Source organism: Grampus griseus, assembly GCF_964374135.1.
Source record: "Grampus griseus genome assembly, chromosome: 3".
Lineage (NCBI taxonomy): Eukaryota > Metazoa > Chordata > Mammalia > Artiodactyla > Delphinidae > Grampus > Grampus griseus.
The window spans coordinates 131,671,361-131,696,151 of record NC_139019.1 but is presented as its reverse complement, the minus strand read 5'-3'; the positions used below and the strand labels follow the sequence as shown (position 1 = coordinate 131,696,151).

The window sequence follows — 24,791 nt, the reverse complement described above, 5'->3', positions numbered from 1 at the left end:
CAGAGGACACAAGACACCATTAAGTTATCTTGCTTTTCAAGGCTTCTGGGAATACAACATGGACTTTACCAGGGACGGAACCATTTGGGTATATAAAGCTCGGTAGTTGGTAGTTTTAGCCAAAACCCCACAGAGCAACTGCTGGCTCCATGGTGCAGATGGCTTGTCCTTTTGTTGATTTCACCTGGGGCTGCCAAAGCTCCTTGGACATGATGAAATCTTTAAAAAAAAAAAACAAAAAAAAACCGATTCTACAAAGAAATGTAAATGGAGCTGGAGACCTGCGTTTGCTCAGGAGGTCTCTTGGTGAGCTAACTTCCTCTCCAGGATGGAAAAGATCGTTATTTGTAACCTGAAACTAATCTTCAATTAATCCCTTTCTGTGCACAGTAGTGTACGTGTGAAGCACCTCCTTATCTAATCTCCATCAGGATGCACTGGCCATCTCCCAGGCCTGCCAATGCCATGAATCTGGGAGCTAGAAGGACCTGGGGGCCGTGCAGTCTAATTTCTTTCCTCAACTCCCTTGATCCTGGGGACTTTCCCCACTCTGGCTAGATGTCGTGTAAGACTTCTACAACTTTCCTCCTTGCAGGTCAGAGGGTTCCCTGTTTGGACCTACTACTGAGATGATAGTAAATCAGCAGCAGCATGAGTCAGGTATGCCGGTGTCGCCTGGCCTGGGAACTTAACCATCATTTAAAACATTGTTTCCCGTGAAAAGATTACCTGAATCGCTAACACTGGAATTTCTTCTGGGCTTTTGAGACATGATCACTAGGTAATAAGCAGGAGAACTCTTGAATCCTCAGGACTGCCATAGTAAACCCGGCCGCTTAGGCAAAATGATTTGCTGTCAGGTAAGTCCACCACTAAGTGTACCGGGCCTGAGGATACTTTCTCCTGGAACTGCTCTGTGCTTTCCACCATGTGCATCAATGTAAAAGGAGAACCCTGAAGGGAAACTTTAGGGGTGATCGTGCATGGGTGTATGTACTGGGAATTCTATTTGAACGTACGTACTATCCTCTCTAGAAGGCATCTTGAAAGGCTGCTGCCGGCTGGTGTTAGGATGGCTTTCTGCCCATCTCGTTTAATATTAGCTACCTTGTGCCTTACTTTAAGAGGTAGGGATGGGGTCTCAGCTCCAGGGGCCTGCCCTGGTCAGGGGAGACAGAAAGAAGATGGGGAAACAGAGAGGCAGTAGAGAGGAGAGAACAACAGAAGAGGAAGAGAGAGAGAAAGAGGAAAGAGGCGAGAGAGAAGGGGGAGGCAGAGGGAGACAAAGGGAGATGGAGAGAGGGGGAAGGAAGAGGGGGTGAAGGAGGAGAAAAGGGTGAGTCGGAAGAGAGAAGCAAAAGGAGGAGGTGGGGGGAGAAGGAGGGGGACAGAAAGACTCTTTTCCTGAGTAACAGTCATTCGTCCGGTTCCAGCTTTATCAAAACAAAATCTCTCAAGTCAGCCAAATCTCCCACTGCAAATAGATGGCAAATGATCAAATGATCAGGCTAAATAGGTCCCTTTTGAACGCGGGAATCTGGGAGCTGGAGGTCGGATTTATTTCCCTCCTGGAGGCAATTTTCACGCACACTGCTTAAATCATTGCTTACTGAAGCTGTTTATTTAATTATTTAGCATCGTGACTGTGGGCCACATGTTAGAGCAGTGAGGCCGCTGAGCTGGGCGCGCGCTGGAAGAGCAATTTTATGGATTACGGGCTCTGCCACAGCTGTTCCTCCAGTGGGAGCCAGTCCAGGTCACCCACCAGCTGTGGCTCTCCAGACGTACACATCTGGTGGCGGGAGAGTGAGGCTCTTTCCCCAGCGAGACTCTGGGCACAAAGGCATCTGCCTCCCCGTGGCATTGGGATTAGTGGGGCTCCAGATGTTTTAGTGCCAGTAATGTTTCAGGACATTTGGGCAACTGGCTTCTCGAAATGTCCATCTGTATACATTTCTTTCAGCCCTGAAGCCAAACAAATGGCATCTTCTGCCTGCAAGTGTAACAATGCAGTTCAACGCTGCTCATAACCTACAGAGGGGGCACCGGTCATACCACCCAGCGTGTTACCGCGACCATGAGGCCCATGTTCATCATTAGAGTCATTATGGTGAATAACCAACTCTTGTTTAAATTTCAGCACTGTGCAGCTTAAACCCCACTGGGTGTTTTCCACGGCTGTTAGGAGCAGATCTGCGCTATGAAAAGGAACTACACAAACATATTCAGTCGGGGTACATCTGCATCTCGCAATTGAGCTAGGTTCAAAGTCAGCACGTTCGGCAAATATGGCATGGATTCAAACTATCATTACAAATCCCTTTTACAGCCCATAAAGTACGATGTGCATGGTTCTGTGTATACTGTGCTCGCTTCCAGTTAATACGACACAGCCAGCTTTTCCTCTGGCACTGGAGCAGAGAGCTTTCCTGTGGTTGAGCAGCTAGTGTTTAGGGGCCATGCTACATGAAAAATAGTTTATTCTTTTTCCCCACCCCCTAAACGAGGATCATCAGATTTGCATAAGTTAAATGTGTGTATAGGATGAGACTCTGCCCTTGAGTAGCATCAGGGAACACATGCTTTGTTCTCTTTTCCGACACTGTAAATTGTGCGAGCAGACTTTCCCTTCTTTAGATACATCACGTGGTGTTTCATTCAACCTTCCATTGTATGTTTTTTGAGCGCTTACCGTGGACCAGACACTGCTAAGTTCTTTCTTTTCTTACCTGTTATCAGCTGAGTTAGGACTTTAGTCTGTTCGTTGAGGATGTTCACTGTAACATTTCTGGCAGATTTGAAGTACAGGGCGTTACCCTGTAATAAGAAAATTAGAGAAACATATGAAAATGGCAGCAGATTTTTTTTTTCATTATAGGTTATTACAAGATATTGAGTATAGTTCTCTGTGCTATACAGTAGGTCTTACTGTTTATATATTTTATATACGGTGGCAGCAGATTTCTAAACAAAACTGTAATCCCCACTCCCCACGGGGCTGAGCTGATCTTAGCCAAGTTCTAATTGATGTATCTTTCTCTGAAAATTCTAAATGTTTAACGATCCCCACATACATGATAATTAATTGGCATTCAATCAGAATGGATTTTCCCCAAAGAGACACACAGATAGACAGACACACTCCAAAGAGATTTCATACACACACACACACACACACACACACACACACACACACACACACGTTTGTTGAATCAAAGACAACAAGGACACAGAGCCCTTTAGATCTTACTGTAGATGTTAGTTAGCTCTGGTACACGGAATGATCAGGAGTGAATGATAATCTCCTACTCTCACCCTTTCTAGTTCACAATTTCTCCAAAGAACTATGCAGAGTTCTTAGTGGAGAGGAAAATGCTTGTGGAAAACACTCCAGGTTTCCCCCTCCAGCAGGTCCACTGGCTGTGACAGTCCAGGTGCTCCTCAGAAACATGGAAATCTTTTTGTAGAATGTTTGCCACGCATGGATACAAACCCCAGGAGGATCCAGCATCTCCAAGGTGGCCTCTGCCTCCCCTTTCTTCCTTTTCTTTCTCCAGATTTCTTTTCCTCCAGGCATCCTGTGCCTTCAACCCATCTCCCTTTAATCAAAAAGGGCACCTGATCCCCCTTCCACATGGTGGCAGACATTTCTGAGAATGACTCAGAACACAGGCTGGCACACCTTTTCTATAAAGGGCCTGATAATAAATATTTTAGGTTTTGTGGGACATATCATCTGTGTGTTAACTATTCAAATCTTCTGCTTTAGTGCAAATGAGCCATAGACAATATGCAGACAAACAGCTAGGGCTGTATTCCAGTAAACCTTCCTTCGTGGATAATGACATTTTGATTTCATATCATTTTAAACTTAATATAATCTTATTTTGTCATAAAATATTACTCTTCCTCCCCCTGTCTTTCCCCCACCAAACATTTAGAAATGTAGAAACTATCTCGGTTCACTGGCCAGATGAGAACAGGCAGAGGGCTGGATGTAGCCCATAGGCCATATTCTGCCAACCCCCAGCTTAGACATTCTTCCCTTCTTGGAGTAAACTAAAGCCATAAACAAAAGGACGAATCTCTGACAAAACGTGTCAGTAACCAGATGGTTATTAGGAAGAAGAATGTAGGTAGTCATCCTTGTCTTTCCAAACCCTCATTACCACATGGCATGTACCTGCCTGAAAATTCAGTTAAACCACTATGAATTGAGTCCCAAATACAGAAAAACCATTGCGCCACGAGTTGTCAGGAAAATGAAGATAGGAAAGACCCTCTTCACCTTCAAAGTCTTACATTCCAGTGGGGACAATGACGCAGCACACACACCTACAATACCAGGCAGAGGACCGTAAGGGTGATAAGACAGCAGCAGTGTGCAGGAACTTTCCTGAAGGGTGAGACTGTCCCTGGCTTAAGGCTGTGGAGTGAGACGCAAAGGGGAAGATCGTGCTGAGCTGAACCTGGAACAGAATGTAGATAGGCTTTTCCGAAGATGGAATGAGAAAACGAGGACGGTTGTGGGCTGACTGTCTTATGTCTTTTTTCTTCGAAAACAGGTGATTCATGGGCCCAGCCCAGGGCCTGCAGACGGTGGAGTGGCAGAGCTGTGCTGACAGGCAGCTCGGGCCAAGGTCTGAGGTAGTTTTCACGAGCGGAGAAGACGGATGGGGAGGCCACCACCAAGGCGTTTTCCACACACTGATGGTCTAGAGCCGTGGTCCCTCTCACCCGAGGTTAACTGATAAAATGGATAACTGACCCGCTCAAGCCCTGAGAAACCAGTTAACCTTGGGTGAGAGCTCTTGTCCTACTGTTGAGGAGAGAGAGAACTTCTGCCACATCTGGGCAACCACTGATTCACTGTGCCCCTCCCCCACCCCCCCGTAGCTTGAAATTAAAATTTTGCCTGATGAATAAAGGTTTTTTTTAGTTCTGTTTTGTTTTTTGCTTATTACTTGGATCAGGGAAGAAGAAATACATTGAATCTAATATTGACACAGTTTTTTTTTTTCCCATCCCTTAGGAAACAGATATTAACCTAAAATAGTTTCCTTGCCATTGCTTCTGGCAGGGCTTAACTGTGCTACTTCAAACTTACAAACAATTCAAGCAATGTGAGAATTCAGAACCTGGAACCTGCCTAGGAGGATATAGGTTTCTAGAAGTTAAAGCACTAACTCTTCATATATTGAGCAACCTGGCACTGCAGAGAGAGGGGTGACCCGGAATCAGACAACTGGATAAACTCCATGGCCACTGACCAGTGTGCGACCTTGAGCAAATCACTTCATCATTCTGTGGTTCATTCTCTGCAACATCGATAGCAGCAGCAGCTCAGGGCTAACATAACTGAGCCTCTCTATGAGCCACGCACACAGTAGGAGCCCTGGAGTCAAGCTACCTAGTTTCCGAGCTCCACTCCACCACCTCCCAGTTGGGTGGCTTTGGGCAAGTAACTTAAGTGCTGTAAGCCTCAGTTTCTTGATATGTGATGTTGCACATATTATTATTAAATTATTAAAAGACACATCTTATTAAAATTATTAAATTCTCTAGGAAATGAACTGTGTTCCAGGCACACAGTTAAGTCCTCTGTAGTTGGTAGGGTTAGGGGAGGGGGCAGACAGGGCAGGTTAGTGACAGAGGCAGGAAGAGGGAGGGGGGAAAGAGAGGAAGAGGAGGGGGGAGGGGGAAAGGATGGAGGAGGAAAAGGCTGACCTTTCTTTGTATTACCTATTCCTTATAACCTATCTGTGAACTAAGTCAGGGGTATCCTCTACATCCAATATTCTGTCTCCAGATTTCAAAGGATCTCCCTTTAGTGGCCGGTTCACTATTATCTTTCAAATCCCAGTATCTTCAAACGTATCTGCCTGCCCTTAATATTCACAAAATTCTATTGAGGAAAAAAAAAAAACCTCTACAGCTTTGATCAAGGTTTGTAGCAAGAGATAAAATAAAGCCAGCCATTGCCTTTTATTGCTAGATCAAAAGATTAACATACAGCATTAATTGGTCTGTGATGCTTAACACGCTGGGAAACAGTCTTTGCTACATGAGGGTTTAAACAAAGAGCCTCATTCTAGCCTGGGACATCTTGCTATAACCCTCCCATATACAGTACCTGAAAACAGAAAGATCACCAGGAAAAAAGCACAAACCACCAGTTAACAAACTCTGACTCAGCTGGGTCAGGGCCATTTTATTTGGCTCTCTGGCTCGCTTTACTGAGGTTAAACCAGGAAGCAGCAGCCAAGCGAAGCATCCTCTGCAGTCTCTGTGGTATCAGAACCAGTAGGGGAAACACTTTATGATGAGAGGCTAAATTCTGCTCTCTCAGCTGCTTCTCTTTCCTGTCTCCCTCCCACTCACCACTGCAGCCTCTGGGCCTGGGGAGGTTAATTTCTGCCACAGGACAGCCTGCTCTGGGGCCAGTGACTTTCACTAAATGACTTCAAGGCAACCATCCAAGGACAAGGGGCTTATGGGGAACCCGAGGGAGGCTCAGCCCCGCCTGGCGGAAAGGAAGGAGTCTGGCAAACCCGAGGGTGTTTGATCATGGTTATCAGAGCTCTGGACCGCAGCAAGTCAGTCTGTGGCCAATCAGCCCAGATTCTCCTGGACACGGGGTGAGGCTGCTTGGGACATGAGGAAGGGGGACACACACCATTTCTCCCACTTTGGGAGATTAGGACACTCCACATCAGGACTCTCCCCAAACAACTAAAGCATGCGGCATTTGGATGGAGAAGAACCCCCATCGTATCTGTTTCTCTAGAGCAGAACATGCAGAACAGAATCACACATTTTCTTGATGACGCAAGACCACTGCAATGAACGTTATTTATCCCACAATGCTTTCCAGGGACTACTGTATGCATGTGGCTATTTGAACACTAAATGGCTCCATCATGCTGACATTTTAAAATTAGTGTATCTGATTTTTTGAAATGTATTATTTGTTCTCATATGAAGGCAGTCCATATAAACATCAAATACTACAAAGCTTATATTGAAGAGCAGTGGTTCATACCTCTCACCACCTTGAAAGCAAGAGCTTTCAACTTGCCAAGATTCTCCTTCAGGTACTTCCCTCCCCATGGCCCAAAATATACTTCTGTGCTATCACTTATCTATCAACTTTAGACGTTATCCACTGAATTTCTCCAATGGTATGGACTCTTCCATGCAATTTTGGTCAAATCAATATTCAGAATCTACATTATTATGATTATGCATAATACTGTCCACAGCTGAGCAAAGTCATGTTCTTTGATTACATTTCCTTTTTCTTTCTTGTACACTTCTTTTTTCTTTTCGTAGAGTCAATAAATGCTTCATTTAAAAAAAATGCTTTATTTTCTACTTTTGTTTTTTTCCTCCTGATGTTGAATCCTTTTTCTTTAGGTTCTATATTCTGGGAAATAACCTCAGCTTTAAGTTCCAATATTTCTGCTGAGTTTTAAAAAAAATTTGACTACAGTACTTGTAATTTTCTTATTTTTTGAAACTTCATTTTATACCATCCCTTCTATGTTTGACTGACACACTACCCTCTCTTAGACGAAATAAAAATGCTCTTTGGAAACTCTGGGTTTCTGGAAGAGTAAATCTTGCCACAGGGAATTGGGGAACTGGCTAATTCAATGGAAAACCTCTAAATGTCAGTATCTGTGGGCAGTCAGTAACTGTGGGCTAGTTTCATCAGAGAGGAATTCTCTAAACTCCTAAACTCTCTAAACTCTTTCTGACATTTCATTGTTAGTGCAAAGAAATGCAACAGATTTCTGTATGTTAATCTTGTATCCTGCTACCATGCTAAATTCGTCTATCAGTTCTAGTAGTTTCTGTGTGGAGTCTTTAGGGTTTTCTATATATATAGTATCACATCATCTGCATATACTGACAATTTTACATTTTATTTTTTTAACATCTTTATTGGAGTATAATTGCTTTACAATGGTGTGTTAGTTTCTGTTTTATAACAAAGTGAATCAGCTATACATATACATATATCCCCATATCTACCCCCTCTTGCGTCTCCCTCCCACCCTCCCTATCCCACCCTGCCAGCTGGTCACAAAGCACTGAGCTGATCTCCCTGTGCTATGCGGCTGCTTCCCACTAGCTATCTATTTTACGTTTGGTAGTGTATATATGTCCATGCCACTCTCTCACTTCGTCCCAGCTTACTCTTCCCTCTCCCCGTGTCCTCAAGTCCATTCTCTAAGTCTGCATCTTTATTCCTGTCCTGCCCTTAGGTTCTTCAGAACCATTTTATTTTTTTTAGATTCTATATATATGTGTTAGCATATGGTATCTGTTTTTCTCTTTCTGACACTTCACTCTGTATGACAGACTCTAGGTCCATCCACCTCACTATAAATAAAATGAATACATTTTGTTTCTTTTTCTTGCCTGACTGCTGGGTCTAGGACTTGTAATACTGTGTTGAATAGAAGCAGTGAGAGTGGGCATCCTTATCATGTTCCAGATTTCAGCATGAAGGCTTTCCGCTTTTCACCACTGAGTATTATGTTGGCTGTGGGTTTGTCATAAATAGCTTTTATTATGTTGAGCTACGTTCCCTCTATACCCACTTTGGTAAGAGTTTTTATCATGAATGAATACTGAATTTTGTCAAATGCTTTTCCTGTACCTATTGAGATGATCAGGTGATTTTTGTCTTTTCATTTGTTGATGTAATGTGTCACACTGATTGATTTGCATAGGTTGAACTATCCTTGTGACCCTGGGATGAATCCAACTTGACTGTGCTGTATGAGCTTTTTTATGTGATGTTGGATTTTGTTGCTAATACTTTGTTGAGAATTTTTGCATTCATTGGGTTGGCCAAAACGTTCGTTCAGGTTTTTCCATAACATTCTATGGAATAATCTGAACGAACGTTTCGGCCAACCCAACACGTTCATCAAAGATATTTGCCTGTGATTTTCTTTTTTGTAGCGTCTTTGCCTGGTTTTGATATTAGGGTGATGGCTTCATAGAATGACTTTGGGAGTACTTCCTCTTCTTCAATCTTTTGGAAGAGTTTGAGAAGGAACGGTGTAAGTTCTTCCCCAGTGAAGCCATCTGGTTCTGGACTTTTGTTTTCAGGGAGTTTTTTTGTTTTTAATGACAAATTCTATTTCACTTCTAGTGATCAGTCTATTTCTTCTTTGTTTAGTTTCGGTGGACTGTATGTTTCTAGAAACTTGCCCATTTCTTCTAGGTTGTCAAATTTGTTGGCATAAAATTGATCATAGTATTCTCTTACAGGTTTTTGTTGTTGTATTTCTGTGTTATTAGTTATTTCTCCTCTTTCATTTCCTATTTTGTTTATTTGGGTTCTCTCTGTTTTCTTCTTGGTGAGGCTGGCCAGAGGTTTGTTGATTTTGTTTACCCTTTCAAAAAATCAGCTCTTGGTTTTATTGATTTTTTTCTATTTTTTTAAATCTCTATTTTATTTATTTTCTCTTTGATCTTTATCATTTCCTTCCTTCTACTGACTTTAGGTTTTGTTTGTTCTTCTTTTTTTTAATTCTTTTAGGTGGTTGTTTAGGTTGTTTGAGATTCTTCTTGCTTTTTGAAGAAGGCCTGTATCACTATGAACTTCCCTCGTAGTACTGCTTTTGCTGCAACCCACAGATTTTTGTTTGGTTGTGTTTTTATTGTCATTTGCCTCAAGGTATTTTTTAATTTCCTCTTTGAATTTCATCATTGACCCACTGGTTTTTCAGTAGCATGTTGTTTAGTCTCTAAATAATCTTTTTTTTTCCTCATTTCTTTTTCTATGGTTGATTTGTAGTTTCATGCCACTGTGGTCAGAAAAGATGCTTGAAATAATTTCTCTCCTCTTCAATTTTTTGAGGCTTGTTTTTTGTCCTAGTATGTGATCTATAGTAGAGAACGTTCCATATGCATTTGAAAAGAATATGTATTGTGGGGTGCTTTTTTTTGATATAATGTCCTGAAAATATTAATTAAGTCTAACTGTTTCATTGTGTCACTTAGGATCTCTGTTGCCTTACTGATTTTCTGTCTAGAACATCTCTCCATAGATGTGAGTGGGCTGTTAAAGTCTCCTACTATTTTTGTGTTCCCATCAATTTCTCCCTTCATGCTTGTTAGTATTTGTTTTATGTATTTAGGTGCTCCTATAGTGGGTGCTATATGTCAATGACTGTAATACCCTATTCTCATATTGATCCTTTTATCATTATATAGTGTCCATCTTTATCTTTATGGTCTTTGTTTTAAAGTCTATTTTGTCTGATATGAGTATTGTTACCCCTGCTTTCTTGTCATTTCCATTTGCATGAAATATCTTCTTCCATCCCTTCACTTTCAATCTACGTGTGTCCTTTGCCCTAAAGTGGGTCTCTTGTAGACAGAATATTATTATCCAATCTGCCACTTTATGTCTTTTGATAGGAGCATCTAGTCCATTGACATTTAAGATAATTATTGATAGGTATGTGTTTACTGCCATTTCGAACCCAGTTTTCCAGTTGATTTTGTATTTCTTCTTTGTTCCTTTCTTTTTGTTTTTCCTTTTGTGGTTTGATGGTTTTCTTCTGTATTATACTTGAGTTCTCTTCTTTCTAGTTTTTGTGAATCTGTTGTATGTTTTTGATTTGTAGTTTTGTTTTTCAAGTATGTTAACCCATTATTATATTTACTTGCTTTAGACTGATAGTAATATAGGCTCAAACACATTTTTTAAAATATCTACATTTTCTTACTACCCTCCCCAGCATTTTATGATTTTTATTTCCTCTTTAACAACTTCATGTTTATCCTTTTGCTGTTCACTGTTAATGAACAGCAAATCAGTTAATCAAAACAGTTAATCATCAAAACAGTTAATTATCACTTTCACACACAAAATTTTTTTAAAATCTATGTACTGACTCATTTAAGTGATTTATTTTCCAGTTGCAATTTTCTCTCTCCTACAGATTTTTGCCTCCTTTCTATTTAGAGAAGGCTTTTCAATACTTCTGGATGGTTTAACTTTGTAGATAACAATCCTCCTATCTTCTGCTAGGCTGGGAAGAGGTACTTCCTAGCTGGGTCAATTGGGGATGGGATCTGGGTATAGATGCTGAGTTTAACTGGTATTTATGCAGATCTTCCAACCAGTCCTTTATGTCAGCCTCACTCCAGAGTGCATCATGACTGTTGTTGGCCCTAGGCACTGTGTCTCAAGTGCTTTGTGCATAAGTAACCCTGTTCCATTCATTCTGGACACTGGCTCTCAATTCATCAGGGACATCTATTTCCAGAGCCTTTCCAGGGCTCTGTATCATGGATCCTCTCTCACTCTATTTATTTATTTATTTTGCTTCCTTCACTGCACATTTGTAGATTCCAGCTCTGCCAGGTCAGCCCCCTCTCATCGACCCACTTTCCATCAGCCCTTTCCATCGTTTTTTCTCTTTCTCTATGACCATGTAAGTTTATTCCTTTTCAGTTTTCTTTTCCATTTACTGTCTTTTTGAATGGGGTTTCTGAATGAAGCAGACTTATCATTTTTCACTGCCATCAATCTGTCTATCTCTAGAGCCACCTCTTACTTCTGCCTTCCTAAGTGGAAAAAGCAGGTTAAACTTGTGTGTAATTCAAGAGCAAATAGTGTCTAGTCCAGGACCCAAGAGCTTCTCTTACGCATTTTGTATATACTGAGTGTCTAGAACATGTTATATATTGTCCTTGGCCCTGGAGAATAGGAAAGGTACGACCTTTGTGTTGGAGTAGCTCCTTGACCAGCAGGAGACTGAGTCAATGGAAAATAACCATGACAACAATGCAACATTCCTTCCATCAAGATCTATGCTCTCCCGGTATGAAGGGCACAGATTTTAATATTTGCTTTTGATGCCAGCCACATCAACACAGCCTGTTCTGAAGTTACTTATCTTCATATATTTTCTTTGCCCTCTGAGGAGCTAAGAGTCTGATCTGGGAATGTAGATAACAAGAGAAAACCCCAAGACAGCACATAAACAACTTCCACATTCAGGGAAGGCTTTCAACTCTCAGTGGGAATGAAGCTCAGAGAAGGAAGGGATCAGCAGGGCTGGAATCCTGAGCCATCTTGCCACCAGAGAATTTTGCTGGCTTCTGCCTTATCCTCCTAACAAAAAGGCACAGCAATTCACAATAGCATAGTATCCACCTAATGCTGACTGAGAACACAGGGGAGCCTGGCCTGTGGAGTAACAGTTTAGAGTGTGAGCTTTGGAGTCAGATTTGGGCTTGAATCATAACTCTACTTTTAGTAACTGTGTGGTGTTGGGTAAATCATTTATACTCTTTGAGACTCACTTTCTATATTTACAAAATGAAGTTAAAGGCTACCTAATCGTGTTGATATGAGAATTAAAAAAGACAGTATATGTCAAGGGCCTAGCACAGTGGCTACTAAAATGCTACATAAACTATAACAAGGAAACAGACAAAACCTATAGCAGGAGGGCTTCTTGGAAAACAACTGATTCTAGGACAGGGGCAAGAAATATGAAAGATGTGCCTGGAACATTTTGTGGTAAAAACAAATAAAAAACAAACAGAAAAACACCCCACAATTATGGGGGAGCATGTCAAAGGGACACAGGAGACAAACTTAAAGAGCTCCCAATGGCCAAGCTGGAACAATGTGAACAACAAGATAAATACTGTAGCACTAAATTATAACCCAAGACATAAAATAAATATCCATGAGTCCATTCTGATATACATAAATGATTAAATAGATAAATGGAACAGAAAAAAATAAATCTCCTATGTAGAAGAATTCCAAACAATTTTCATAGTTAATTCTCTACTCCTTAAAGATGGATTGCACATAGTGACTTCCTTTTGAAGAATACAGCATGAAATAGGGAATAGGAACATCACAGTGGAGAAATCTGACAAACACCCCTTCAGCCAGGTGACGAAGGCCAACATTAACAGTGATAAGTCATGTTGCTAGTATACACCCTTGAAAAATGTGAAGACAGGGACACTGTACCTCTGTGGTCTTCCTCTTAAAAACCCATTACCCTCATCTAATTATGAGAAAAACATCAGACAAATCTTAATTGAGGGTCATTTTGCAAAACATCTGACCAGTACTCCTCAAAATGGTAAGGGCTTCAAAACCAAGGAGAGTCTGAGAAACTGTCACAGCCAAGTAGAACCTAAAGAAACATGACAAATAAACATAATGTGGTATCCTGGATGAGATCCTTGGATAGTAAAAGGACATTACATAAAAACTAAGAAAAATCTGAAAAAAGGATATATTTTAGTTAGTAATAATGTGTCAGTATTGGTTCATCAACTGTGACAAAAGTACCATACCAATGTTCTACACTAGTAATAGAGAAGACTGGCTACGAGATATACAAGAATGCTCTGCATGATCTTTACAACTTGTCTGTATATTTAAACCTTTCAAAAAATTTTTTTAGTGTTTTTTTGGAAAGCTATATTAGGCTGCCAAATTCCAAGATCTAGAACTTTAGGAAGAGACCTCAGAAAGGCACTCATCTCTGCGAAGGCAGGAAGCTTAATACATCATGGACATGTGATTTCACTCTGGGGTGGATCATGTTACTAGAAAATTCTCCCCTAAACAAATTTATTTCCATGGGATTCTATCTTTAGGAATACTAAAATAAACAAGAGTGCACGGGCCTCTCCCAGCCAGTTCTCTATGCACGGCTCTTTATACGCTGTCATTCTCCCCTGGTCAGCTTACAGAAAATAGGGTAATCAGAAGTCGCCAGCTTCTTTGTGGTAGGAATCACAATGTACTGGCTGTAGTGATCAATGTTCACTAAAGTTGAAGTATAGTTGATTTACAATGTTGTGTTAATTTCTGCTGCACAGCAAAGTGATTCAGTTATACATACACATACATTCTTTTCTATACTCTTTTCCATTATGGTTTACCACAAGATATTGAATATAGTTCGCTGTGATATACAGTAGGACCTTATTGTTTACCTCTTCTATATATATCAGTTTGCATCTGCTAACCCTAAACTTCCAATCCTTCCCTCCCCCCTGCCCCCTTGGCAACCACAAGTCTGTTCTCTATGTCTGTGAGTCTACTTCTAATAGTAACTCTTGATATGACTAGAAAAATCAAACCGACACAAACTCGTATTTGTCATTAAAATCATCCCAAAAGGTAGTTTGTAAGCTTATCCTCAGCAGGCATCCAATGTCTCCATTACCATTATTATTTTAAATAGGATGCTTTAGTTGTCTCTGAATTGATACTTTTAAAAACATGACAAAGGGCTTCCCTGGTGGCACAGTGGTTAAGAATCCGCCCACCGCCAATGCAGGGGACACGGATTCGAGCCCTGGTCCGGGAAGATCCTGCATGCCGCGGAGCAACTAAGCCCACGCGCCACAACTAAGACCTGACACAGCCAAATAAATAAATAAATATTAAAAAAAAAATCTGGAAGGGGACTGCCAGCTTTCCTAGTGTCTGGCACATTCCTGGCACACTCACTAGGCTTTCAATCAATATTTGCTGAATAACTGAATACTCAGATCAAATTAAGAGTCAACTGAGAGTGAGAGTTGTCAACAAAAGAAGTAAATAAATGAAGGCTGACATCAACTCTCAAAGAAAGTTTTCAAAAGGCAAGCCATTAAGCATGGCTGATGTGATAGTGTAAACACAGAAAACTGAGAGTGCTGGGAGGAGGCAGTATAGACCTGTAGTCAACAAATACTTGTTCACCACCTACTGAGTGCAAGGAACCGTAGGTGATACAAATGAGAGTTGAGATGTTGAGACTTCACACAACAGGCAGAAGCAGGGGCACACATCGTTATCCCCAATTCTTGCTGACCTAAGGGTTAAATTAAGCCCATTCCCCGGGCTTGTAGCACCCATCTGGCACGTGGTATGGAATATGCCCTCTTTCAATTGTCATTTGTTCATTCCATTAACATTTTAAAGATATCTTCTAGGCATAAAGCACTGTGCTATGTACTGAGCAGGTAGCCTCTGCTCTCCTGGAGCTTACCACCCCTAGTAGGGAGGATGGACATGAAGTTAAGAGTTCCGTAAAAGATTATATAATTGCGATTACAACGAGTACAATGAACAGGAAGTAGAAGTTGAAATGAGCACACGCGCAAGGAAAACCTGTCCTAATCTGAGCAGTCAACAAAGGTCTTCCTAAGGGAGAGGCATTTTGGCTGAGATCATAGGTGTGAATGGGAATTAACTAAACCAGAGGAGAAAGAACTTTTCAGACAGTGACAGACATGTATACCGGCCCTGAGGCAGGAGGGAGCTTGGTATATTTAAGGGACAGAGAGAAAGGAAAATGTAGATGGAGCTTAAAGATCAACGAGGAGAGGGAAAAACATGTCCCTCGAGTCTGCCATCAGCTTTGCTAACTCAGCCCATGCTGTCCTCTGATAAATGGGAATGTTTGACTTTGATGTAAGAAAACTCATTTGTTTCTCCTTAAGGATGGTTCCTTGGGGTTTCATAAAGAAATCCTTTCCTGCCTTAGTTCTTTTTTCATATTCTTTTCTACTCACATTTGAGTTTCACTTCTCATACTAAGTCTTCATTGCCGTTGGAATCTACTTTTGTATACAGTTTAGGTGGGAATACAAATGGAAGTCATTTTCCTTAACGCTCTCTACCAAGAGATTGTTATTTTCCCTGCCAATACGTGGTGCCGCCACTATCCTATATTACTCTCCAAATACACACGAGTCTGTGTCAGAGCCTTCTAGTCTGTTCTACCATCTGTCTGTTCTGGCATCAATACTGTACTCTTCTATTTCTATGGTCTATGGTACATCTAAATATCTGATAGATCCGTCTTCCTTCTTTGCTCTTAGATGCCATTTAAACGATACTGGACTTTCTCCAGAAGTGGGAAGTCATCAAAGGGTTTTAAGCAGCGCAGTAACTGGAGCTGATTTTCATCTAAACATGGTCACTCTGGCTACCTTGTGAGGACTGACAAGAAAGAGGCAACGCTTGATGGGAGAAACCAGGTGAGAAACTACTGCTGTCATCCAGGTGAGAAAGGATGGCAGCTAGAACTGCAGTGGGAGTAGGGAAGATGAGCAGAAAGGTTAAACATATATATCTTAGAATTGGTGACTGATTGAGGCTGGTAACAAGGAAGGGGAAGAGTCCAGGATGGCTCTTATGTTTCTTGGCAACTGGAGAGGTTGTAGGCCATTTACTGAGACAGAGAACAGTGGGGGAGAGAGAGAATATTTGAGGGGAGAGTCTGGTAGGAGGGAGGTTGGGGACTTAAGAGCTCAGCTTGGGACATGCTAAGTATGAACTGCTTCAGAGTCGGATACACTGAGGTGTAGAGTTGGCCTTTCTTTCCACCCTCCATCCTGTCTTTTAAGTTCCACTGCACATCCGCAATGAATACTAAAAGCTCCTTTAGAAGAATGTTCACAAACTATCTCAGCTGACAAAACTCACACAGAAATCTGTGCATTTTCAAGTTGATTCTTTCTGGCAGCTTAATTTTTGCTTTCTACTTTCTCTAGAAATCATCATTGGGGAGCCTGTGAGAGGGAGACATATAATGCAGTCGTTAACTTAAAGGTAACATCTCAAGTTAAATTTCTCATAGTTTGAAGGTTACAAAGAATTGAACAAAACTTCTCAGGAAAAGTCAGTGGTTCTTCTGGTCTGTGTGTATGGGTATGTGTGTGGGTGTGTCCAAAGGCTGGTGGAGGGAAGGGGTTCTAATTACATATACAATAAACAAGTTAGCAGGAGGCATAAAATTATGAATTAATTGAATTTGCTACTCAAGGTTCCTGAAATGTAGCTATCTCCATAGGAGAAAAGAAAATGATACATTTTCCTCTTTGGGGGTAAGGTCAGATCTGAGGGTTAACTGGGATACCTTGGCTAAGAACGACTTCTTCCACATTCCAACCAAAGAGCCCAAAGGGACCTATTGTAACCTGAACTCAATTCTGAGGGAGTATAGCTATTGCAGAGATTGCTTTGGGGATGCGTAAAGGGGCAGATGTTTTATACCTGCTAGGCTGAGGAAGCCAAGGTCAGAGCTCAACTGGTTACCCTTTTATGCGCCCAACACAGGGCTAGAAATTGTAACGGCAGTGTAGGAGGTAATCCAGAGCCTTTGCTGTATTTGGAAAGATACCATTAAGATTCAAGTAAGAATCCAAAACCAATATGACATCAGAGACAGACTGTGAAGGGTCACCTGACAATGTCCAATGCACTCTCCTAACATTATCTCAGGTGACAATTTCATCTTCACAGTACATAACACGATGCTAGCTTCAGTAACTGACTGAAGCTCCTTTCTGGTATTTCCTAGTGTTCTGCAGAAAATTTTTCCATAATAGGTGAGTAGCCATTCTTCAAAATAAAATAAAAACCTGCACCAAAAAGGTTCTGTGGGGGGGAAAAAAACTCAGGAAATTCAACATTACTTCCTCTACCTTTTAGCTGCCGAGTACTTGTTAGTCTATCATCAGCTCTAAGAAGTCCCACATCAACATAATCTGCTTACTGTTGTGTACCTATAGGAGTTTTAAAATCTACTTAATCCTATAACTTTATTTTTCTTAAAATACATGTTGACAGAAAACATGGGAGGACCCATGCGGGGAAACGGTACGTTACTAGTTGCTTTACAAACATATGTTAGGACTTAGATATCTCTCCCTTTATCTCTGTAAAAACCATCAAAGGGCTTCTTAGCAGAGAAGCTGACACATGATAGACTCTCAATAATGCCTGCTGGATTGGTTAATGTTGATAGTCCTAGTGAGCAGGTGTTCTGGCCACTTTATAGATGAGAAGACAGGCTAGGTGTGGGGCATGACTTGCCCAGGCTTGCATGCCGGTAAATGGCAGAAGGAGAGAACTCAGGGCTGTAGACTTGAGCACTTTCCCCCTGTTCTATTGCTGTGGGAGGTGTAGCCTAAGCAGAAAGTGTAAGAGTTGTAATTAAAGAAAGTCTTCAGTACTGGCTGGCATAGGTAGGGCAATCTTCATGGAGGGGAAGGGAGACATGACCAGGGTTCCGAGAAACCCAATAAATACAAAGATCCCGCAGTGCAAAGAAGCAGCTCCATCTTTTCCACAAGAGGTCAAGCTGATTCCAATACGACAGCATTAAAACCCAACAAGCACCAAGGTTAGGATAAGCTTTTCTCACGGAAGTTTGTTTTTCCTAACACAGAAAGCAGCACGTAAAAACTCTTCCACTCCTGTTCTTTGCTACAGAAACTCTGGAGGCCAAACTTGCCTGGCTTTGGGTCATATTGGCAAACAGGTCTCTTCCACGCGTGGTGTCCTTGCAGTGGCCCAAGAGCATCCCCAGACCTAGGAGCGCAAATCCGGCTTTGTGACGCAGATGTAGAGAATGGACTTGAGGACACGGGGAGGGGGAAGGGGAAGCTAGGACGAAGTGAGAGAGTGACATGGACATATATACACTACCAAATGTAAAACAGATAGCTAGTGGGAAGCAGCTGCATAGCACAGGGAGATCAGCTCACTGCTTTGGGACCACCTAGAGGGGTGGGATAGGGAGGGTGGGAGATGCAAGAGGGAGGGGATATGGGGATATATGTATAGCTGATTCACTTTGTTATAAAGCAGAAACTAACACAGCATTGTAAAGCAATTAACTCCAATAAAGATGTTAAAAAACAAAACAAAGAAAAAACAAGTCCAGCTTTATGGCTGTCCCCACACATTCCTTAGCTCTGTTTGTAAGTTCCTCCCTCCAACAATGGGGCCTTTTGCTTTGGACCTTGGCCTTTCACAGAACGGTGCGTGGCCTGCTAAGGAGGCAAAAAGCATCTCTGAGGAACAGTCCGGGTAAAGATGATGTGAGCCCTTCAGAGAGAAACGAGCGCAAGGGGGGCTGGCGTCGCTGACATGGATAGAAAGCCAGTTGCTGCTTACGCCCAGTTTATGTAGTAGGAGAGTTGCGATGTGATTTGTGTTGGAAGATATATGCCCAGGCCAATGCTGATGGACTCGACGGAGGCTTTGCCTCTGAACAAATCAGTCCCAGTGACATAGAAACGATCCAACCACCTCCAGACTCCTAACCCTGGGTCACGCGAGCCTTTCCTTGTGCTGTGCTATTGTGGTTGTGTCTGGCTTTGGGGCTACACAGCCGTCGGCTGAGACCTCGCTTTGACATTTCTGAGCTAGGAGCCCTAGACCACACAGTCTGGGTTTTCTCAACCAGAAAAATGGGGCTAATTACATGAAAAATGGGGATAATAACAGTAGCTCCCTTACAGAGCTGGAAGGATTAACTAAAATAGCACAGGTAAGGAATTTAGCATCATGCTTGTACCTTTAAACATATATATATTTAAAAGGGTATTAGAGGTCACTGATGCTGATGGCTGATGAGCTCTGTCAGCCCCAACATAGTGCCAGAGTTATGAGGACGTGAAACATTTCTGCTTGCCCATGGTGGTTAAGGGCCTAACTTTAGGAAGATGAGCTGACCATGGCTCTTCTATTCACCAGTGGGGTGAACGCAAGTGTGCAACTTAACCTCTCTGTGTCTGAGTCACCTCACCTATAAAGTGGAGGGAGAAAAGTACCTGCCTCATAGGTTGCTGTGACTAGTAAAATAACATATGCAAGACATACAGCACCGTGCCTAGTAAACAGTAAGAACTCAACATGTAGAAACAGTAAGGATAAGAAGAGTGTCCTGCATAGCATGTGTGTCTAGGCAGAGTAGGTGATTCTCTGGAGTGATTAAGGAGGCGTGGAAGGCACCTAGACCACAAAAGGGGCCTGAAGGGCCCATGGTTGACACTGCTCCTACCGTGTAAGCCTGCCTCACCAGCTGCCACGGAGAACTAGGCTAGTGGAGAATGGAGACAGGGTAGCTAACTGTTGATTCAAAGGGAGGACATGAACACTAATTCCATATGGGATCTGAGACCAGGTCCACCTGGACGGGTAATTCATGAAGGGTAGGCAGAAAAGGAAAGGGAGCATTAAAACAAGATATTTCGTACTTGAGGCACTGTTTGCACTTTGTATCCATCTAATTATCAGATTTACAGAAGGGTTAAGCAGTAATAATCCCCAGGTCACGTGGAACCTGACTTAGAACCCAGGCTCGTAATCTAGACGCAGTGTTGGGACCTTCACGTCGTACTCCCTGAGTCCTTACAGCTCTTAAGAAGCGGCAGATAATATGTGATTTTAATTTTCTTGCTCAAAAAAAAAAAAAAAAGGAAGAAATGAGCATGCATTATTTTCACATCCATATAAAAATCATGAATATACAATATGTTCATAATCAGGAATATCATGAATATAAAATATAAAAATGTATTACTGGGAATGAAAATTGGTGCAGTAACTATGGAAAACAGTTTGTCAGCCCCTCAGTAAGTGAAACATAGAATTACCATATCATCCAGCCATTCTACTCCTTGGTATAGACCCCAAAACACTGAAAACAGATGTTAAAAAAACAAACAAACAAAAACTTTACACAAATGTTCATGGTAGCACTGTTTACAATAACCAAAGGGTGGAAATAATCCGGATGCCCAGCAACAGATAAATGGATTAAAAAAACGTGGTATATATATATATATATATATATATATACATATATATATATATATTCATTTTGAATTTTATTTTATTTTTTATACAGCAGGTTCTTATTAGTTATCCATTTTATACATATTAGTGTATATATGTCAATCCCTATCTCCCAATTCATCACACCACCATCCCCCCCGGCCACTTTCCCCCCTTGGTATCCATACATTTGTCCTCTACATCTGTGTCTCTATTTCTGCCCTGCAAACCGGTTCCTCTGTACCATTTAAAATGAGGTATATTTATATAATGAAATGTCTTTCAGCCATGAAAAGGAATGGAATGCCAATACATGCCACAACATGGATGAACCCTGAAAACATTATACTAAGTAAAAGAAGCCAGACATAAAAGGCCACATGCTTTATGATTCCATTTATATGAAACATCCAGAACAGGTACAGAAAGCAGATTAGTGGTTGCCAGGAGGTGGGGGAGAGGGTACCGGGGAGTGACTGCTTAATGGATGCAGGATTTTTGTTTGGGGTAATAAAAAAAGACTGTGACCTAGACGGCCTATGGTTACATAACACTGTGAAGGTACTTAATGACACCGGATCGCACACTTTTAATTGATGCAAAAAGTAAATTTTATTTTATGTGTATTTTCCCACAAGACAAAAAAAAACAAAAAACGGACAACCTTGTGCATGGACTAGAAAAAGAAATCACTGAGTGGAATATGGGCTATAGACAAAGGCCTGCAGCCAGGAAGGTCTAGAAGGAGGGTATACTGATTGTGTACTAAGATCAGGCAAAGTAAAGGGAACCTCAAGAGTTCTCTGTGAGGTAGAGAACGTCCTGCTGGGAGGTTTTTAAATGGAGCAGCACCCTGTGGGGCCCTGCTGAGTACAAATCCTATTTGTATCCCCAATTTCTTGTTTGTAGGCAATAGACTTCAATCTCCTTGACCTTCCCAGAGTTCCAAAGGGCAGATTCAAACAGTTGCTTATCAGGGAAGGGAGGGGATGCAGAAACAAAGGAGGAACAGTCAGGGAACAACAGTACAGCTGTGGGGCAGGGTCCTGGTTCCTTCTCAACAAATATACATAACAATACCTTTGAGTTCTTCTGCAGGAACTAAGACCCCTACCGTGGTGGAGGATGGTAACTTCAGGCTGAGCACAAGATTCCTGTTGTACCACCCTGTTCCCTCACCACCAGCCAATCGCAAGAAATCTGCACAGTGGAAGATAAGGAAGACTCTGACCTCCTCCCCCAATGATTCTCCCTTTAGAAGCTTTCACGGTCAAGCAGAATACTTGGAGTTAGTTTTTGGACAGGAGTCCACCCTCTCCCCAGGTGCTAGTTTTTGGACAGGAGTCCACCCTCTCCCCAGGTGCTAGTTTTTGGACAGGAGTCCACCATCTCCCCAGGTGCTGGCCGCCTGAATAAAGCAAACTTTCCCTTCCTACCAGCACTTGTCTCTTTCGAGTAGCAAGCAGCTGAACCTTAGTTTGGTAACAGTTTGTGTGTTGGCATTGGGGAAGAGGAGGAGTGTGTGCTGGGGAGGTTAGTGGATAAAGTAGACCAATGTCTCTATCATATATAAGAGGGAAGATATAATTACTTAATAAGTATACGTGTTATAAATTAAAGTGGTCATTGAACAAACTGAAATACAATCCATGGTCTGAAACCAACAGAGGAGAAAGAGAAGGAATAGAAAAAAAATTCATCCACCAGAAGGAAAGATAAAACATTTTTTAAATAAATTAAAAAGCAAAGGAACAGACTAGTAGAGAAGAAACACAAACCAAGATGGTAGAAGTAAAAAAATATCCATAATATATATAAAGAGTCGAAGTAAATGCTCTTTATTAAAGAAACATTTAAGTACAGCTGATTCACTTTACTGTACAGTAGAAATTAACACAACATTGTAAAGCAACTATACTCGAAGAAAAATCAATTAAAAAAAGAAACATTTAAGACAAAACCACATGGAAAGGTTGAAAATAAAGATATGCAAAAAGATATTCCATGCAAATACTTACTAAGAGAAGGCTGGCGCAGCAACTAACATCAGACAAGTACTATTATTTAAGGCAAAAGGTATTAATGCCTAAGTAGAAACTACACGTAAAATAAACCCTGGGCTTCCCTGGTGGCGCAGTGGTTGAGAGTCCGCCTGCCGATGCAGGGGACGCAGGTTCGTGCCCCAGTCTGGGAGGATCCCACATGCAGCTGAGCGGCTGGGCCCGTGAGCCATGGCTGCTGAGCCTGCGCAACCGGAGCCTGTGCTCCGCAACGGGAGAGGCCACGGCCGTGAGAGGCTCGCGTACCGCAAAAAAAAAAAAAAAAAACCCTAACAAGAAGTTATACAAATCATGACTAGACACTTAACTAACAATGCAGCTTAAGAACATTAATTAAAAGTTGTCAGAAGTGTGAGGGAAATTTGGCAAACCCTAGCGTGAGATCTGAACAAAAATCTATTAGAATATTACAGACTCTGCTGACCAAATAACATCAAGGATGTGAATGATCTGAACTAACAATATTCAACTAGGTTGAACTAATGGACATGTAAACTCTGCAACCAACAAATTGAGGCTCTCCATAATTTTCAAACACACTAAAGCATTTACAAAAGTTGACACGGTGCTGGTTCACAAAGGAATTTCAAACAACCAGTGCCATATAAAACACATTTTCCGACTGCAGTGCAATTAAATTGTAAATCAAGTAAGACAGATAATTAACAAAAAATCTATCTTGGACATATAAAAATAGCTGTTGTAGTTCATATTGATTTCCCTGCTTCCACTCTTGCCCTCCTAAAGTCTATTATCCCAAAACAGAGTAATCCTTTTACAATTCAACACAGATTATGTCACTCCCGTGAGAAGAAAAAAAATCCTCCAATGGCTCTCTGTCACAACTAGGCTTAAATTCAAACTCCTTACTACAAGACTCTATGTGATCTGGTCTCTTATTATCTCTCCAATCTTTATTCCTTACCAGGCCCCTCTCCCCACTGTTATTTCTACTCTAGGCTGGGACACTGGCCTTTTTTTCTTCTTCCCCGCCTGGGGCATTTGCATTTCCTGTTCCTTGCACCTGGAAATGTCCTCTCCCAGATATGCACCTGGCTAGCACAGTAACCTCTTCATTCTCTATATCCTTTAAAGACGGAGCAGAAAAGCTTTCTTTTTCTCCATTTACCTTAGCACAACATAAATGTATTATGTAATTATTTGACTGTGTTTTTTTTAATGACTCCTCCTGCTACAACAGAAGATCACTGAGGGCAGGGACTTCGTTTTGTTCACCACTGTGTCCCCAGTGCCTAAAACAGTGTCTCGTACAAGGTAGATACGAAAAACGATTGTCGTATGAATGAAAATCAAAGTCAACTTGAGCTTGTTGAACTGATTTCCAGGAAAGTCTATAAGATTTAGATGGTAGTACCAAAAACAATGAAGAGTGGGAAGATGGCTCTGCCTTACTATGTATAGTCAGAGCACATCTGGAATACTGTGTTCAGTCTAGACCCTACACATTAAAGGAGACAGAAAAAGGTGAACAACCAAGATGGTAAATACAGTATGGCCATAAAGTCTGTAAACATTGGTGTACATACGTAAAAATGGCTCCATGGTATTATATTACAATGCATGATGTATTATGTGATATGTTCAATGTGTTGTTTCTCATTGGCAATACATAGTTCAATGAACTGAGAAACTGCAGTAAATGTGGTGTATTAACAAACTTTCCTCAACTGTGCATAGAATCTATGATGCATTGCCTACCATGATTCTTGTCTATTACGGAACAAATGTGCACTTTTAGCAGGTCAGAAGGGTTCAGATCTGGCACACAGGAAGCCCCCTACACGTGTTCACATGTCCAAAGCAGGTCTAGAGATGATCAGGCAAGCAGACCCTCACCACTCTGGTGTGGAATGGTGGGAACACTCCGAGCAAACTCCTAGCCAGTCAAGTACGGGTATTAACTGGTCACGCATGTATTCAAATATGTCAACTAGTCACTTATGTTTCCAGACTTTCCGGTCACTCTATATATTCTACCATGCTTTTCAATGTTTCAGTGGGGGAAGAAAAGGGGCTGGGGCCACGTGATGGCTATGGTAAGGACTCTGGAACTAGACTTACCCGAGTTTGAATTC

At 41.6% G+C, this 24,791-nt stretch overlaps 1 protein-coding gene across 3 annotated transcripts in view; it reads right to left on the bottom strand.

Annotated features, from left to right (window-relative positions):
• SGCD (sarcoglycan delta) overlaps positions 1 to 24,791 on the bottom strand; it is a 410,168-nt gene that overhangs the window by 144,686 nt on the left and 240,691 nt on the right. For all 3 annotated transcript variants that reach the window (XM_082652258.1, XM_082652259.1, XM_082652260.1), the window contains one exon: positions 2,730 to 2,817. In XM_082652258.1, the coding sequence (XP_082508384.1) occupies positions 2,730 to 2,817 (88 nt within the window). The remainder of the gene's footprint in view (positions 1 to 2,729; positions 2,818 to 24,791) is intronic.